The following is an 18,624-nucleotide window of genomic DNA, read 5'->3' on the forward strand; positions in this document are numbered from 1 at the left end:
GAACAGTAATTCTGTGTTTCAATTATGGGAAGAATAACAGTAGAATGATGACAGACTGAATGTATGAGACATTTGTGCCTTACAAAAGTCAGGACTAGCACAGTAAATATGAGCATCTAGCTACAGAAGAACGGATGAATAAATAAGCACAGAAAAATGAGGGTTCGCCCAATGCCACTCCCAGCATAAAAGGAGTAAGTAAAGCTGTCCTGGGGACTGGCAAAGCATACAAACACTTGTTTTAAGTAGCACCCTCCACTTCAGCTGTTCATCGTCCATTGCTTTACCTTTAAGTGTGTTGTGGTCTGTCCATTATACAATTTAATACACTGTGGATACAACGGAATGTACTATCATCATCAAATTACAATGTTAATTTGTGTATCTGTCAGCCTGCCTCCTGTTCATTCTGTTTTGGTAGATGTTTAACAGATGCTCCTCTTCTGTCTAAAATACATGTACCTCAATTTGAAAATATTTTTTTAAAATATAGGCTACATTATCAGTGTGCCCACTTATCACTTTGTGGTGAAAGTACAACCAGGAATAGAAGAAGACCTAAAAATCTTCAACTGGTGATACTAAGGCATGCCAAGAAATATAGCTTGTTTTCTGAATTTAAAATTGCATTAAAAAAATTTAAATAATTGTTTTGGGTTTGATGATATTGCTCAGCAGCTCTGTAATATTCTTTTGTTATATGAGATTCTATGCCTACATCTCTAGTCCACTAGCAAGCTTATTGTATGAGACAGAGAATACTACTGACAACATTACAATTTCTTCTTTATCATCTTCCATTCATAAGTGATACACATAGAGGACTGCTCATAAGTCTTTTTAGGAGTTTGAATTTCTCCAGTTCACCTCTGTTGATCCTTTGTGAGATGTGTGCGAGTGGAAACAATGAGTTGGAACATACATTCTCAGAATTTTGACAGATATCCCTTGTTCCTAAAGCATCCATCACTGGAGTTTGATAAACATGTCCATGACACTCTTCTAATTACTAAATGAAACTAAATGCCAGGAATGCCTCTCTTTCGAACTCCTTTATCTCCTATATTTCACAGTAATGGAAAGTCCTTGATGTCAATATAAATGATCAAAGGGGTAAAGATAAAAATCCAGCATATAGTTTAGGCATTGACATGTTGACAGGCACACAAACGAGGCTGAGAACACTTCCAGCTTTCAGAAGAATCATTCTTCATAGCTAATAGAATACACATACATCCACATGGCTGCATTGTTCTGACTGTTTGTACTGTGCTTGACTCGAGTGAGCAATTGCACTGCTGGAGTGGGAGATGTGAGGAGCAAGTCAGAAGGTTGTGGTAAGTGTATCTGACCACTTGTAGAGACAGGCAGCTGATACACAAGTTACAAGTGTGGCACCAGTGATCTTACAGTAGCCACAGACAGGAGGAGTTGTGCACAGTGATGTGGAGAAGTGGATTCGGAGGGGGATATAGAATTGTTGAAAATGAGCCTCACAAATGTTATCTACAGTCAAAATGTGTGGGAGCTTGTGGATGGTGATTCACCTGTGTGTGCTTTTTAAACTACATTGTGTGTAAGTGCTGGGATTGTGTTATTACTGTTTTCTCATAATACATTGGATATCACAGTGTGTCAGATAAGAACTTTATTCATCTGCATACTGAACCACAAGAAATACGTTAAAAGTGATCTGTCAAAACTTTTGTATTACTTTGAGGGAGAAGTTGAGGATATTTGTGACCTACAATAAGATGTGAGTCTACAACAACATATTGCAGGACATAAGGCTGGGTATGGAGTGGAGAATAAGAAAAAAGGAGCTTCCACTTAATATCAAAATTTGGATGTCAACAATGAAAGCTTTCACTGTTTTTCGGAATCCAAAAGATGTGTTGTTTTTCTCATTTTCTGGACTGCAGGAGGACAGTTAAATAAATACAGCAAAGTGTTGGATGATGTGAAAATTGTTGGTTCCAAGAAATAATTTCATTGTCCCATTTGTGATGTTCTTCCTATACATGACAATGTATCACTGCACATAGCTGCAGTAACCAGCAATAAATTGTGTGAAATTCTATGGTGAGCTCTTTATTATGCTTCTTGTAGTCTCAACTTATCTTCTGAAGGAAGAGTTAGAACAAAACATTAAAACAAAGCAGTGCTTAAATGGTTGGTTCACAATTGGTTATTGGAGCACCTAAACACTTTTTTTTAGGAAGGTATCAAGAAGCTGCTCAGCGGTGGAGGACATGTACTTCTGTGGATTGAAATTGTATATAAAAATAATAAACTATTTTTGTAATTCTATATCATAATAAACTTGTAAAAAGGGAAATATTCCTAATTTTTATTTGGATATTACTTTTACTTCTTTTTAACTTAAAATAATGACAACTGTAAAGTGTAAGGCTCTGTGGTCCATTCTCAAATCAGAGTTAGGCATTAGAGTTAGTAGTCAAAGCTTTCGGCCATTAAGGCCTTTGTCAGCAGTAGACACACACACACACACACACACACACACACACACACACACACACACACACACACACAACTTTCACAAACGCCTGCAGTCTCAGAGAGTTGAAACTATACTGCCAGTGTAGTTTCAACTCTCTGAGACTGCAGATATGTGTGTGTGTGTGTGTGTGTGTGTGTGTGTGTGTGTGTGTGTGTGTGTGTTTGTTTTTACTGCTGACAAAGGTCTTAATGGCTGCAAGCTTTGATTGTGTGAATCTTTTTATTGTGCCTATCATGACTCAGCATCTCCACTACATGGTGAGTAGCAGCTTTCTTCTCTGGTATTGTTACATTCCATCCTGGATTTTCCATTGTTTGATACCATTATTATAAACTCAGCCCCTATTATAAACTCAGCTCAAATATCACAGAGTTTAAATGCCACAAAGTGAGATATTGACACACCAGAGTACCAGAGTAAAGTAAATCCCATTAGACTCCACCAAGAAGCTGAGTATCTCTCAGATTTTAAAAAGGTCTCAATAAAGGATGTCGAAAATGTTATATTATCATTAATAAATAAAAACTCTGCTGGGTGGGATGTATACACTGTAAACTGATTAAAGCAGTGTATCATATAATAGCACCTCCACTCAGAAAATCAACCTATCTTTTGAACAGGGATCCTTTCTTGAGGTATTGGAGTAAGCCAACATCAAACCTGTGTTCAAGAATGAGTCAAGGGGAGACATGAAGAACTGTTGCCCTATTTCTATTTTTTCAGTCCCGTCAGAAGTGATAGAGAAACTAACAGCAAACCAGATATAAACTTTTATTCTAAAACATGATATTATTATAAGTAATGAATTTGGATTTCAAGAAGGCAAAAACATGCTGGACAGTGTGAATAACTTTATTGAAAAGATATGCAAAGCATTGGATCAGAGGAGTAAAGCTGCAGGTATCTTCTGTGATTTTACAAAATCCTGCGACTCCATAAACCATGCCTTGCTTATCTACAAATTAGATAAATATGGGATTAAGGACAATGCTCTCATATGGCTTACATAATACTTGGAGAACAGGAAACAAAGGTTAACTGTCACTTTAAAAGTAGTGAATTATTATTCTATATGGAGTACAATACCACAAGGCATTGTCAGACCAATTCTGTTTCTATTCTATGTAAATGACTTATCTGTAAATATAAATTCCCCATCAGTTCTGTGGGCAGACAATACTTCCATTTCAATTGAAGATGATAATACAGAATAAATTCAAAGCTCTATTGTGAGCACACTGGATACCCTAGAATAATGGATACCCAGTTCAGTGGGTTGAAATTGAAGACTACAAAACCCATATCACACATTTTAAAACCAAAAATTCACAATGTGTAGAACTTAAAATACAACATAACCACCAACTTACAGAAGAAGTTGACATGATCAAATTCCGTGGACTAAATGTGGACAAAGACTTAAGCTGGAATACACATACTGATTTCCTGTTAAGTAAATTACGCATTTTCAGACATTGGAAATTCCAGGACGGAATAACAACAATATTATTAAATTAAGCAGTTTTGCATCTTCAATCAGGTACCTGCAAAGTTCTACTGACATGATAGCATATCATAATTATTTTGTATCTATCATTGGTGAGGGTATAATTTTCTAAGGAAATTCAAATAACATTTCTTAAATACTGAAACTGCAGAAGAAACTTATGAGGTACATGTGTACTGCACAGCACAAAGAATCTTGTCACTCATTATTTAGGAAACTACAAAGTCTAATTGTTACCTCCATACATGAGGTTCATTCAGATGAAACCTGGTCAGTGTGTCTACCTTTGCCTTACACGTAAGGTGGCACCACGTAACTGCGGGTATGGTGGCGCCATCTATTGGTAGAGAGACTGACGCATGCGCACTGTTTGATGTTGCATGGTGCCAGTGTGGTTTCATGCTGAAGAGAAGGTGGTCAGACAAGTTACTGTCCACTACCGAACATGCAGATGAGTAAGCAGGAACAACGAGGAGTATTTCGATTTTTGGCAGTGGAGGGAATGGAGGCTGTGAAATGTACCGATGGATGAAGGCTGCATACAGTGAGTAGTCTGAGTCGTTCAAATGTTGTGAAATGGTGCAAATGATTCCTTGAGGGGTACAAGTTACTGGAAGACTATGCTCATCCTGGAAAGGCTCATCATGTCACCACATCTGAAATGGTTGCGGAATTGAACAACCGCAATTGGACAACCGCAGAATCACTGTGGACCTCTAAAACAAACTATTTGTGGACATTGATTCGCAATGGATGACCAGGTGTGTAACTGGGGCCAGGCCTGGATCCGACAGTGGCATACTAGCTTCTTCAAGGATGGAATCGACTGGCTAGTGTCGCAATGGAATAAATGTGGCAACAATTTTGGTGATTATTTTTAAGTATGTATGTTGTGTATAACTACATTTTTGAGTTAATGAAATCGTTGACATTACTTTACACTAGTGACTGGGTTCCATTTGAATGCCCTTTATACATTCAGAAATTACAATCATTCTATACACCAGACAAAAATTATTTTAACCACACATACAACACAACAAATAAAAAGAATTTTGTGCTACCCACACGGCAATTGAAATTACACGCATGGAATCCACAGTATATGGGGATGAAAATATATAGTAAATTACCGGGCAAAAACATATTTAGTATGATGCCAGAGATTGTAAAAATAACGCTACATCAGGTTCTGTAGGAGAAATGCTACTATTTGGTAGAAGAATTCACAGAGGAAGAAATGATCATTTCAGCAAGGGGCAAATTAGTTTTTGATTTTTTTAAATTTTACGTATATAAGTATTACTATTGTTAGCGTCAGTTGTTCTATGTTTATGGTGAAGTTTTACCACAATTCTGACATGTCTCCTGTACCCGTATAAATGATTTAGATTATATATGTTATGAGACTAATATAAAACAATTCACGATTCACTGAACTTCAGTTCTGATGACATCAACAAAACTATATAAATAGAGAATTCAATGTTAATATTGGGATCCGAATACAAGATTACTGATGAATATCTGAAGCACATTACAACACATAAAGAGGTGATATGAAATGAAATGATCACATAAAATCTGCAGTAGATAACCGGAAGACTTACATATGATGGAAAGGCTCGTATAAAGTGCAGTGCTCCTTTTTTAAAAAAATCTCATACAATAAAGTTGTGCAACTGACTCAAAAGTGCTGCTCCAGCTTTTGGAGTCTTTGTCAACTTGGGACTTAACAGTTGGTACAACTCATTCAAAAGTGTAACAGAGATGTCCAGTCTTTTGAAGGAAGATATCATCAAGAAATCTTGCTGGGTACATTTAGAGAAATGTAGTAGGTAAGAAATACTATGTGACAATTCTGTTGCCCCAACTTTATATCATGTGTAGGGATCATGAGGGTAAGATAAAAGAGATAGGGGTCATACAGAGGTATACAGTCGTTTTTTTCTTTGCTCAATGTGTGAATGAAACAGACAGAAAATCATTAATATTGTTATGAATTACTCCCTGCCATGCACTATACCATGGATCACTGAGAATATATGTAGATGTATAGTTAAAATATCCCAAACACATGTAGGCTGTATATCGCAAAATCCAGGATCAGATGTGAATAGCACTAGGCATCACATAGTTACAAGGAAGAGAGATCAGCTTTCACGCTACAAGTAAGTCGAGAGTAGTAAGTAAACTCAGGATGGCGGGGGAAACATACATTATTAATAAAAATAGATCAGGTGCATCTGTTCTGCCACTATATCAATTTGTGCAGAAGGTTTCAAGAATTCCCTTTTAACCTCATGTCCATCTGTAAATCAAGTGACAATTTGTTCCCTTTGTAGTGGAAGATAAATATTGTACAAGTTGTTATGAAAGAAAAACCGTGTTTCAGATTACTCCTATGTAACCATCTGAGCTAGTACCAAATAGACAAATAAGAGTAATATATTTTCTGCTTCCTTTATCTTTTCCTGTTTGTTTCTATTGTATGCTATAAACAGTGGCCTGCTATTACTGACTGATAACATTTGTACAAGAAAGCAGTTTTACTGCTGACTGAATGATTGACAAGAAATTCTCTGGCTTCTCTAAATTAATTTTTAAGAAACAGCAAAGTTTTATGGCAATATTTGGTACTAAAACTTCTATAAATATCAAACAGTTCATAAAAATTTTAATTAATTTTGTACAATAATAGCAATATGCATTTGTCACAATTTAGCTTAATAAATTCTTATCAGCTCTTAAAGAGAAACATTTGGCAGCAAATCTTAAATGTTTGTTCCTGTACACAAAATGGATATGCTATTCTGAATTTCCAGTCTTATGAGAAAAATAATTAAAATGAGGAATGACAAACAATAAATTACTAATATCACAATGGTTTCTTAGAAACCATGAACAATGAATGAAAGACAAAAAACAATAGTCTTTATCTAAGAAGTACTATACTTCATGCAGTACTGCCACTCAGTTTTCTTATAATACTATGAAGTAACAAACTAATAAGTGGCAGTAGCACATTAAAAACAACATAATGTAGAGATTTATTTTTACAGTGAATAACTGATATTTAAAAGAATGGACAGCACAGCCACAAACATGTTAGTTAATACATTTCATTTGCTTCCAACTGATATCCAAGAACATTAAATATCAACAACAATTAAAAAGAGTCTACAACAGTCTCAATAAAAAACAAATCTGATATGTAGGTCAACAATAAAAAAATGGACTGAACAACTGTTCAGATAGGAGATCAATGTATACACAAATGATACAGTAGTTTATATTCAACAATATCTTTATCTGAAACATTTTAATAGTAATAGTTCTCAAACACGAAAATTGTGTCAGGTGCTATTGAAATTTAATGTAGCATAGTCACTATATGAATTCTGTTACCTTGCTCTGAACAAATAATTCTAATAAGAATAAGTCATTTATACAAATGGATGGACAAATGAGGAAAGGAAATGATAGTGAGTGGAACACCTCTTTGTGAAGTGATATGTGTTAAATCACAAGTCCATAGAATGCTAAGTATTTCAAACACATGTAAGCACAGTTATATCACTATTTGCTTAGCAAAGTCACAGTATGGACTTAAAACTTCCTGATCTTATCAAATTAATTTGGGCATTCTTTTACCATGTTGCACACGAAACTTCCCATGTTTGTAGTCGCAGCAGAATATATTTGGTAATTATAATCACAAAAGTGTGATAGTACCTTAAAAGTTTCTTGACACATATTTCAAACTGAGTACATAGCAAGGTTAAAATAACTTGTTTAAATTTCAAATGGGAAGTTTGTTACACACTGTGTATGTGTCATTCGCTCCATTTTTATTACTCTTGAATCATTTAAAACTGATAGGTTATGATATTGAAGTATACCATACCAGTGAAGTGAGTTACAATGATCATTTAAGGATCCTCACTGTAGTTGAATTACATACACCAAAATAATGATTACTGAATAAATGAGAAAAGTTACATGTCAAATATATCTTGAGTTTATCTACTTAAGTGAGGAAAATAACAAATGATGCATCTTAGATTTTTCTACAACCATCATCATCATCAACAACATCTATTCATAGTATCTGATTTTGTTGAAATGTCATGTACATTATTCTCAGATATCAATCTGAGATGAGAACGTCATGAGGCAACTCCACTGAAATTGTGTGACTAGATCAACCCTTTCCCATACATGCATCCTTAAAATTGGATGCATTAAATGGTGCAAAGTAATCCTCATGCAGAAATCTGATTATGCTCTCAATTGGACAGAGTTGCCTTTGGCGGCAGAAACTTGTATGTGGTGTGAGATCTCGCCCATCACCGACCAGCCGCAGGAAGAAATCGCGGGCACGAGGCAGAGTCTGATGAGACTCACGATCACGACCACGGTATACCTGCAAAGTAAGTAATAAAATACGTGATATTGTCCCACTTGGTTCTAACATGACACACAACATACTCTCATCTTGCTTTCAATGTCTGTAATGATTGTATTTTAAAATAAAATTCTAAAAATATTAAGTTATAAGTTAAGCATATATGTGGCACAATGACTGCAATAAATTTCATGTGACAGGAATAACATCACGTTAAAGTATCAGTTATGCTGCCTCTTCCCCTCTTGCAAGTAGTTGCTGTAATAGTGAACACGCTATGTAGGATGGGTAGACAGGTAGTAAGGATAGCTTATGGTGGACACCGTCTGACTTTTTTTGTTGTATGTGCCAGCAATAGGTTCCAGCTGCCGTAGTTGAAGGAAGAGGTGCTTCAAGATGGTGTAGGAGTAGCAAATGTGCAGCAGACTCTGCCCATGAGTACTGAGGCTAGGAGTAACACAAATGTTAGGAAGAAGAAAGGACTGCTGGTAGGCAGCAATCCTGGGAGGTGTGGTCTCCAGCTCTCCCAGGATTGCTGCCTAACAACAGTACTCTCTTCTTTCTAACACCAATTACGGGAGAAGTTTGGGGAATCAGATTACCAGCATTTTCAAGCCAAGTGTTGGGTTGAGTCAGGTGACTGATGATTTAAGGCAATTGTATAAGGATTTCACAAAAGACAATCGGATAGTGATAGTGGGTGGGTCAAGAAACGGCCTGGATACAGATAAGGTGTACAACATAAATGGTGACCTGAGTAAGCTAGCTGCCCTAATTAGTAGCGTCAATGTGAGCATGGCTGAACTGCTCCAGCGGTATGATCAGCCTTGTCTTGGTAGTGCTGTATGTAGAGCCAAAGCATTGCTAGAGATGGTACCGATAACTGCTCACCATGTACATACTGCACTGGTACTGGTGGAGACTATCAGGAGCAGGACACTGGGCTACAATAGGCATAGTCTGCACCTCAGCATGACTGGGTAAGGAAGGTTGGTGAAGTTAATGAGAGAGAGTATAGCACATGGGTGTGGAGCTACACATGGTCAACTACCTGTTGTCATTGGTAGGAGGATTAGGCCTATCTTTAGGATAAATCATGACAACAGATTCCCTTGCCTTAATGGTGCCTCAACTGCTTTAGAGATTTCTTCATGTGTACATGAAAGATAGACTGGAGTGCACAAACTGCACAGAAAATTGTACTCAATTCTCTATTCTTCATCAGAATGTGCAGTCTATTAAGTTCAAGAGTGTTAAGTTGAAGTTGAATTACAGTATTTGAACAGTACAGTGATATGCATTTCAGAGTACTACTGTAGATGCAATGAGATACAGCATAATGCTAACATCACTTGAATGTGCAAGCTGCTACTGTAGAACTGTCTTAAAGGGCAGGGGATCATATATTTATATCACATTTTACAGCTAGAGAAGATCTGATTACAGTTAGTGTAGAGAAAGGTTCTGAATTGGCAGCTGTTGGCTACACAAAACTAGACATCCACAAAAAGTTAATCATTCTGTGCATGTACCACTCACCTACTTTCTTCAACAAATTGATTATAACATATGAAAACATTAATACTAACATAGATGCTGAGGATGAAATTAATAATAATTTCTGAAACATTCTGAACACTTCTAGCATGGCACAAATGGTAAACACTGCTACTATGGTATGAAAAGTTCAGATACATCTTAAATAATATACTTACAGACACTGACAGGGAAAATCTTAAATAGTTACAAAAGAAGGCTTGGCCCCTCTGATCATTCCATCATTCCTGCCAGATAATAAAGCTACGGACAGGTTTGGTAAAACCCACAAAACTGCAGACCTACAAAAGGATCTCCTCAGGACGTAAAATACATATTTTGTCTAGGACATTCATAAATCACACATGTGGTGAAGGGTATATGGAAAACAATGTAGATGCTAGTTTCTCTAAATTTTGCACATTGTTTAAATTAATTTTCAAGGAGACATTTCCAAAAGCAGCCATTTCAACAGCAGCAGCAAAGGAAATAATGGTTAACTGCAGGTATTAGAAAATCCTCCAAGACACACAAATTTCTCAGTTCTGTACAAAAGCACTACACTAAAGTACTATTCCAGAGTACCTAGATTGCTACCATAGGTGCAAAAAGATATATAGGAGGGTACTGCTTGCTTGGGGGAGGGGGGATGAAAAATAATGCAGAAAAAAAGAAAAGCAAAATAGTGTGAGTTGTCATAACACATTAAACTGGAAAAAGAAGACATAAGTATAATAACACAAAAATCAAAGATGGGGGTAGAAGAATAGAAACTCCTTGAGAATTTGCAAATTATGAAAATGACTATTTCTCTGGTAATGAGTAGAAGTTGTAACAAAATCTTCCTAAAACACATGTAGTACCCCACAATAACTTGCACAGCAAGCACAATGATGTTGTTTGTCACAACAGAGATTGACATCCGACCATCCTGATTTAGGTTTTCCGTGATTTCCCTAAATCGCTCCAGGCAAATGCCGGGATGGTTCCTTTGGAAGGGCACGGCCGATTTCCTTCCCCCTCCTTCCCTCATCCGATGAGACCAATGACCTTGATGTCTGGTCTTCTTCCCCAAGACCCCAACCCCAACCCAACAGAGATTGAAGTCTGGAAGACAATACAGAAATTAAATGAAGGCATGCATAGCTAGCATAGAAGCCCCATTAAAAAACATAATAAATGAGTCCTTTAGTTCCAGAATTTTTCCAGAGTGCATAAAACATGCATAAGTTGTGCACTTTCTAAAGAAGGTAATATCAAGAGTATTAAAAACTACAAGACAATTTCACTACATCTACATTCTCAAAAATTATTGAATCAATCATGAAAGATGGACCAATGAGTTACATGAATAAATACAATCTTTTTAAAGAAGCAGATTTGGTTTCCCAGATGGAAGAAGTACAATTTTGGCCATTGCAGAGTTCACAAAAGTGGCATTTGAAGCTTTTGACATGGATGACTATGTTACTGGCACGTTCCTCGACTTGCCCAATGTGTTTGACATTGGTGTCCACAAAATATTACTAAACAAGTGAGAAGCACTAGATGTAAGAGGAATAGCAAATGACAGGTTCTAGTCTTTCCTAGAAAATAGGGTGAACAAGTGAGACAGTCATACGTCTGTTGACAATAAATTTTTAGTTAAATATCTACCACGCAAGAAACATATGAACATAGGCAACCTCTGGTCGGCATACTGGGTCGTTCTGTTCTTAATATATTATTATTACTATTACTGTTATTATTATTACTATTATGAAGTATTATGCTTAGTGGCAGGTCCATGTTTTCGTACAAAGAATTTATAATGCCAATATTCCCTGTCTCAGCTTCTTTCTTCAGTCTGCTGTATATCTTTCTGTTTTTCATGTCATTCAGGTGTTGAATTCTTCACCTTCCTGTATTTTCTTTGATCTTCCCTATGGTGAAATCATATATGAGCCACTCATGTCTTTGTAATGTGTCTGACCCAGTTGGCCTTCCTCTGAAGAACTGTATTCAGAATAGCTTTCTTCTCTCCTCCTCTCCTCAGAACATCATCATTTGTCAACCAATCTGTCCACATGATATTCTCTAGTCTTCTCCTGCACTACATTTCAAAATTTTCCAGATATTTTTTCTCTAATTTTCTCATAGTTCAGCCTCTGTTCCATTCAGTCCTCTTCTTGTTGAATGTGGCTTTGGCTACACCAATTCTTACTCAGATTTCATTTGTGCAGTGGGCATCCTTTGTCACCAAGGTTCCCAAATACTTGAACTGCATCACATTCTCCAGTTCTCAACTGTTGACAGTTATCCTCAAAGGTTTCGCCCACTTTGATACCCACATCACTTTTGATCTCAATGTTGACTTCCATGCCACATTACCCTCAAGTGTCCAGCAACTGGTTCATTATGTGTTGAGGTAATGTACCGTATATATGACTTTCCAAACAATATTAAAAAAAGAAAAAAATTCTCTTTCTTGATGACAATAACATCAAAGTCATTGATAAAGAGCCAGAACTCCTATCAGAGGAAGCAAATGAAACCCTCAAGGATGGCTATGAAAGGGCAGCATGTAATAAATTAACAATGAAACATAAGGAAAACAAATGGTGTGTATTTCAGCGTAAAGATGGAAAACAACTCTGCCACATTAAGCATAGTTGATAAGTCTATAGAGTTTGTAACCAACATAAAGTTTTTAGGGATGAAAATTAATTATCAGTTATTATGAAATGAACAAAGTTTCTGGCAGAAAGAATTTCATCAGCAGTTTGTAACAGTTAATGTCTTGTGGTAACATACTGTTCTTTTAAAAAGAGCTGTAAGAAGTGGTAGTTGGGCTCACTGCAAGAACAATTTAATGAACTGGGCTTCCTTATTGCACCAAGTGAGTACTTCTACCATTCTGTCCTGCAAATCAAAAAAAAAATTACTAAACAATGGAAAATTCAAGCTGGAATAATGACAGTATCATGAAAAGGATAGATTGCTACTCATCATATAGCAGAGATGTTGAGTCACTGACAGACACAAGAAAAAGACTGCTAAGCAAGTAAAAGCTTTTGGCCCTCAGGCCTTCTTCTGAATTAGACAACAAACTCGCACTCATTCACGCAAACACAATTCACACACACATGACCACTGTCTCTGGCTGCTGAGGCTAGACTGTGAGCAGCAGTATGTGATGGGAGAAGCACCCTGCGTGGTGAGAGTAAGGAGGAGGATGGGGTGAGGAGGGGAATGGTAGGAATGGGGTACAGTAAAGTGCTGCTCGTAGGAGCATACAGGGATGAAGGGGGTAGAGACAGGATAGGTCTGCTAGGAACATGACACTGGTGGGATTCAAGGCATGTGCAGTACTGGAACTGAAACACGGAATGTGATAGACAGGTGGAGGATCAGGACTAGCAAAGGTTGAGACCAAGAGGAGGAGGGAGGGGGGTTATGGGAAGAACATGGTGCAAGAAGGGTTCCAGCCTGCACAATTCAGAAAATTTGGTGTTGGTGGAAAGAATCCAGATACCACAAGCTGTGAAGCAGTCATTACAATAAAGCATGTCATGTTGGCCAGCATGATCAGCTACTGGATGGTCCAGTGGTCCTTTGACCACAGTTTGGCAGTGGCCATTCATGTAGACATACAGCTTGTTAGTTGTTATGTCCTGTACAGTGGTTGCAGCTAAGTTAGTAGTTCACTTGGTTGCTTTCACATATGGCCCTTCCTTTGATGGAGTAGGAGATGCCAGTAATATGACAGGAGTAGGTTATTCCTTTGTGGCCATACAGTATGTGGGAGATGGTAGGTGACTGGGGAGACAACACATTAGAGTTCTGCTTCTGCAAGACTGGGAGAGTAATTTTGGTCTGCTAAAACCTTAGTGAGACCCTTTGCATATTTGAAGATGACAAATCACTACAAATGGGATAATGGAGAGTGGATAGGTATATGTACATGGAAGTATGATGTAGCCGTCCGTGAGGTGGCCTGTTGGGCTGAGGAGGACCAGGTAAAAATGGGAGAGAAGGTATAGAGGTTCTGGAGGAATGTGGAGAGGATGTCCTCACCCTCAGTCCAGATCATGAAGATGTCACTGATGAATATAAACCTTGTGAGTGCTTTGGGGATCTGGTTGATTAGGAAGGATTCCTCTAGATTTTCCGTGAAAAGGTTTGCATAGAATGGTGCAATGTGGGTGCCCATTGCTGTATCACGGATTTGCTTGCAAGTGATGCCTTCAAAGAAGAAGTAATTGTGAGAGAGGATATAGTTGTTCATAGTGACCAGAAATAAATTTACAAGTTTGGAGTCTGTTAGGCAATGGGAAATTGAATAACAGAAGGGCCATGGGCTCAGGAGTGTGGAGAGTTGGTGGAGGAAAGGATTGTCATCTTTGCCGGTCCCAAGCCCGGATCCTCATCTTACAAGTGATGAGGGAGGAGGAGGGGGAGGAGTAACAACATCGTAAAAAAACCTGGGTCCATCTGGCTCCGGATGGTAGCACCCTGTGAGGGTCCCTGCCTTGGGTTACGGGTGAAAACCGGTCAACGGTCTCATAGGCAGATGAGGAATTTTTAACTCCCAATGGCTGAGAGAGCAGAGGAACCAAAAATCTATAACTGCAAGCGTCTGTACCCAGATTGGGCGGCTTGTGGACAGCGTTCATGTTAGAGGCGGCTGTTTCAAGAAACCTTCTAACGCTAACAACGTTAGTCGTATTCCTGGTAGGTTACGCAAGTAATCTCCCCAACTTTGAAGAATTTCAACAGTTACAATCTTAACGCATGATGGAAATGTCTTTCAATAACGAAACTACCCCAGGTGGCCAATCCACCATCGGCAACGACGCAAGCAGACCCAAGGATTCTGGGGAATCTGCAACACCATGCAAATCCAACAAGATTAAACCCAGAAAAATCTTCAACATAGCATCTCTCAATATAAACTCCCTTCTCAAAGTGGGAAAACTTCAGCACCTTACAGACCAGTTAAACATGGAAGACATACAAATCGTGGCACTACAAGAAACTCGCTTCACTGATGAAAACACATTTGAATCAAACAAATTCAGAATATTTAAAGGAAAACCTGGAAAAATTGTAATGAAGAAATGCCCTCAGCTTGGCACAGCTTTTGCTGTAAACACAAAAATTCTGAACTCTGTCGAACATTTTTGGTCAACATCATCGAGAACATCTTTCCTCACTTTTCGATGTGCAAATAAAAAATACACATTAATCAATGTTCACGCTCCCACAAATGACAAAAATAATGCTAAAAATAGGGAAGAAACAGATGAATTCTGGGAAAACCTTAAGGATCATATATCAGAAATCCCAGAAAACAATGCAAAAATACTTCTAGGATATTTTAACGCTCAGATTGGAAAAGAAAAGAAATTCCGCGATATTGTCGGCAACTTTCCCGCACACAAACGAACCAACAAAAATGGAGAAAGGTTAATTATGCTCTGTAAGCAGTTTAAACTCAAGCTAATGTCAACACATTTTAAACATCTTCCCAGAAAACAAAAAACCTGGGTATCTCCGATAAAGAGTATTGGAGAATTTCAAATAGATCACGTTGCCACCTCCTCCAAATGTGAAAAAGAAATATTGAACACACGTGACCGAAAATCTCTAAACCTCGATTCTGATCACTATCTCACGAAAATAAAAACGAAACTGATCTCACAAAACAAACAGAAAAGCAGAAACGGTGAATATAAAAACAGAAATAAAATAAATTTTGATCTTACAACCCTGAGAAATTACAACCTTAAGTCCAACTTTAACCTCAAGGATTTTCAGAAAAAACTAAAGACATTCTCCCCTTCACAAAACCTCCAAGAATTTCAGAACAACTTGATTGAGGCAACAGAAACAACCTTTCCAAAAAAGAGCAAACCGAGACACCCGTGGTGGGACAGCAACTGTAATGAAGTTCTGCATGAAAGACTTAAAGCCTGGAAAAAGTGGAACTCACATAAAACTGAAAACAACTTTGATGAATTTAAGCAAGCCAGAAAGAATGCCTCGAAAACTATTCGCAACACCAAGAGACAATATGAAAAACAACAACTGGACTCAATCGAAGAGAATTTCAAGAAACGCAACATGGCAGCTTGGTACAAAACATTCAACCAGAAACTCCGAGGATACCAGTCCCCTTGCCTAAACCTTATGAGAAATAATAAGACTCTCGCCACCAACAATACTGAAAACTGTGAAATCCTGGCTGAATATTTTGAGACACTCCTAAACTGCCAAACACCCATCCAGACTCTCAGTTTTACGCAACCAGAAACATTACCAACACATTCAACACCTCCGACACGAGAGGAAATCACAAACATAATCAAAAATCTCAAAAACAGGAAAGCATGTGGAGAAGACACAATTACAGCAGAAATGCTCAAGCTTGGGGGAGAAACATCAGTAGAAGCACTACACAAAGAACTTGAACAAGTACGGGAAACCAAGAAAATCCCAAGTCACTGGAAAACTGCCCTAATTCACCCTTTGTTTAAAAAAGGTGACAAAAGGGATGTTAACAACTATCGTGGAATATCGCTTCTCCCAGTCCCATACAAAATTCTATCAAAAGCCCTGCTCAATCGTGTATCACCAAACATAGAGGGAAAACTTGGAGAATATCAAGCTGGCTTCAGACCAGGAAGATCCTGCGCCGAACAAATTTTTAACCTCAAAATAACAATGAACTATTTATCTACAAGGAGCAAGAAATATTTCATAACATTCATTGATTTCAAAAAAGCTTATGACTCAATCGATAGGGACACACTCATCAAAACACTTCAAGAATATGAAATAGATGAAACAACAATCACCATAATCAAAGAAACATTAACAAATACAACATCAAAAGTAAAATTCCAAGGAGAAATTTCACGGCATTTCGAGGTCAAAACCGGTGTCAGACAAGGAGATGCGCTGTCCCCGGTACTCTTCAACTGTGTTCTGGATAAAGTCATAGCAGAATGGAGAAAACTCACGCAAAAACATGGAGTTGAGAAAGTCCAAATTGGAGGGAAGTGCTACAAAGCCATTGACACCAACTGTTTTGCCTTCGCTGACGATCTCGCCTGTTTAGCTTACACACAAAAAGACACAATAAAACAAATAGAATTACTTAAAGAAACTGCTGAAAAAGCAGGCTTGCAAATTTCATTTGAAAAGACAGAAATCATTACAAATATCAAAAATCCACCAAAGAAAATAACTACGAAATACGGGAAAATACAGGTATCTAAACATTTTAAATATCTTGGTGAACTAATTCAGCCTGTGGCAAAAGGTCATCCAGCCTGCAGGGCTAGAATACAAAAACTAGAGACAGCAACTCACTACTGCAGACAAATGTATTCAAAAAAATGTATATCCAAAAACATTAAACTCAGACACTACCAGACTGTCATTAGACCGCAGATACTATATGCATCAGAAACACTGGCAAATTTTACATACGCAGAACAGACAGAAAATCGTGAAAGAAGAATTGTGAGGACAATTCTTGGACACAGGAAAATAACAGATGATCAAGGCAAGCCTGTATACAGACTAAAAAGCAACAAAGAAGTGTATACGAAGTGCAGCTTTTACAGACGAAATTAGAAAAAGAAGATGCTCCTTTTATGCTCACATCATGAGGATGAACCCGAATAGGCTTACAAAACAAATATTTTCGTACATCGCTAATCTAAAAAATAAAAATTTATGGTTTATCAACACAGAAAGAGATCTAAAAGAAATGGACATAGATCAGGAAACAATATTTAACAGAAACCTTTTTAGAAAAAAACTGAATTCATTCACGGGTTTCGGTGTGAAAATTAAGAAGACTTGTGGAACTAAATGGTCTGAAGAGAGAAAAGCCGCCTTCAGCGCAAGATTGAAAGAAGTGTGGACTGAGAGAAAGAAGACTTCCCAGAAGCGCAAGAAATAACTGTTTTCACGGTCTTTAATGGCCAAATTTGTATAATAATAATAATAATAATAATAATAATGAGGGTAGGTTACATGTGACAGGCTGAAGGCGTTACCCCACAAAGGCAAAGATTTTCTCTGTAGGGGCACAGAAGCAGCCACAATGGGGGGGTCCTGAGTGGTTAGATTTATGAATTTCAAGGAACATGTAAAAGTTAGTGTGGAGAGTGGTGTAGGATAGTTAGACTCAGGGGAGAGATTGCGGGACAGATGTAAGTATCTGAAGAGAGACTGGAGATCCTGTTGGCTTTCTTGTATGGGGTTGCTATGGTAGGATTTGTAGGTGGAAGTGTCTGACAACTGTCAGAGGCCTTCCACCATGTAAACTCTGTGCTTCATAACCACAATGGTGGAGCCTTTGACTGCAGGTAGGATTATAAGGATCAGATCAATTTTTAGGTGGTGGATTGCAGTCCTTAAAAGCCTCAGTTCCACAAAAATATCAGTCCTTTCCAAAGGCTTTACCTTTTGACCCACTCCCAAGCTCATTCATGCTGCTCTTGCGTAAGTCCTTCTATCCTCCCCCAGTTCCTATAGGGAAAACACTTTTTCACCACTACACCTACCAGTCAGACTAAATACAAAATCAACACAGTCCAAAATCAATTCCTCCATATAGATGTGATCCATCCCCACTGCTCCCAAAGCATCCCTGGT

The 18,624-nt window shown here is 37.8% G+C and overlaps 1 protein-coding gene across 2 annotated transcripts in view; it reads right to left on the minus strand.

The window, feature by feature from the left end:
* Nucleotides 1–6,935: 6,935 nt before the first annotated feature.
* LOC126457303 (2-phosphoxylose phosphatase 1) overlaps nucleotides 6,936–18,624 on the minus strand; it is a 110,784-nt gene continuing 99,095 nt past the window's right edge. For both annotated transcript variants that reach the window (XM_050093487.1, XM_050093486.1), the window contains exon 7: nucleotides 6,936–8,454. In XM_050093487.1, coding sequence (XP_049949444.1) covers nucleotides 8,233–8,454 — 222 coding nt within the window. In that variant the 3' untranslated portion in view covers nucleotides 6,936–8,232. The remainder of the gene's footprint in view (nucleotides 8,455–18,624) is intronic.

This window comes from Schistocerca serialis, chromosome 2, assembly GCF_023864345.2.
Source record: "Schistocerca serialis cubense isolate TAMUIC-IGC-003099 chromosome 2, iqSchSeri2.2, whole genome shotgun sequence".
Classification (NCBI taxonomy): Eukaryota; Metazoa; Arthropoda; class Insecta; order Orthoptera; family Acrididae; genus Schistocerca; species Schistocerca serialis.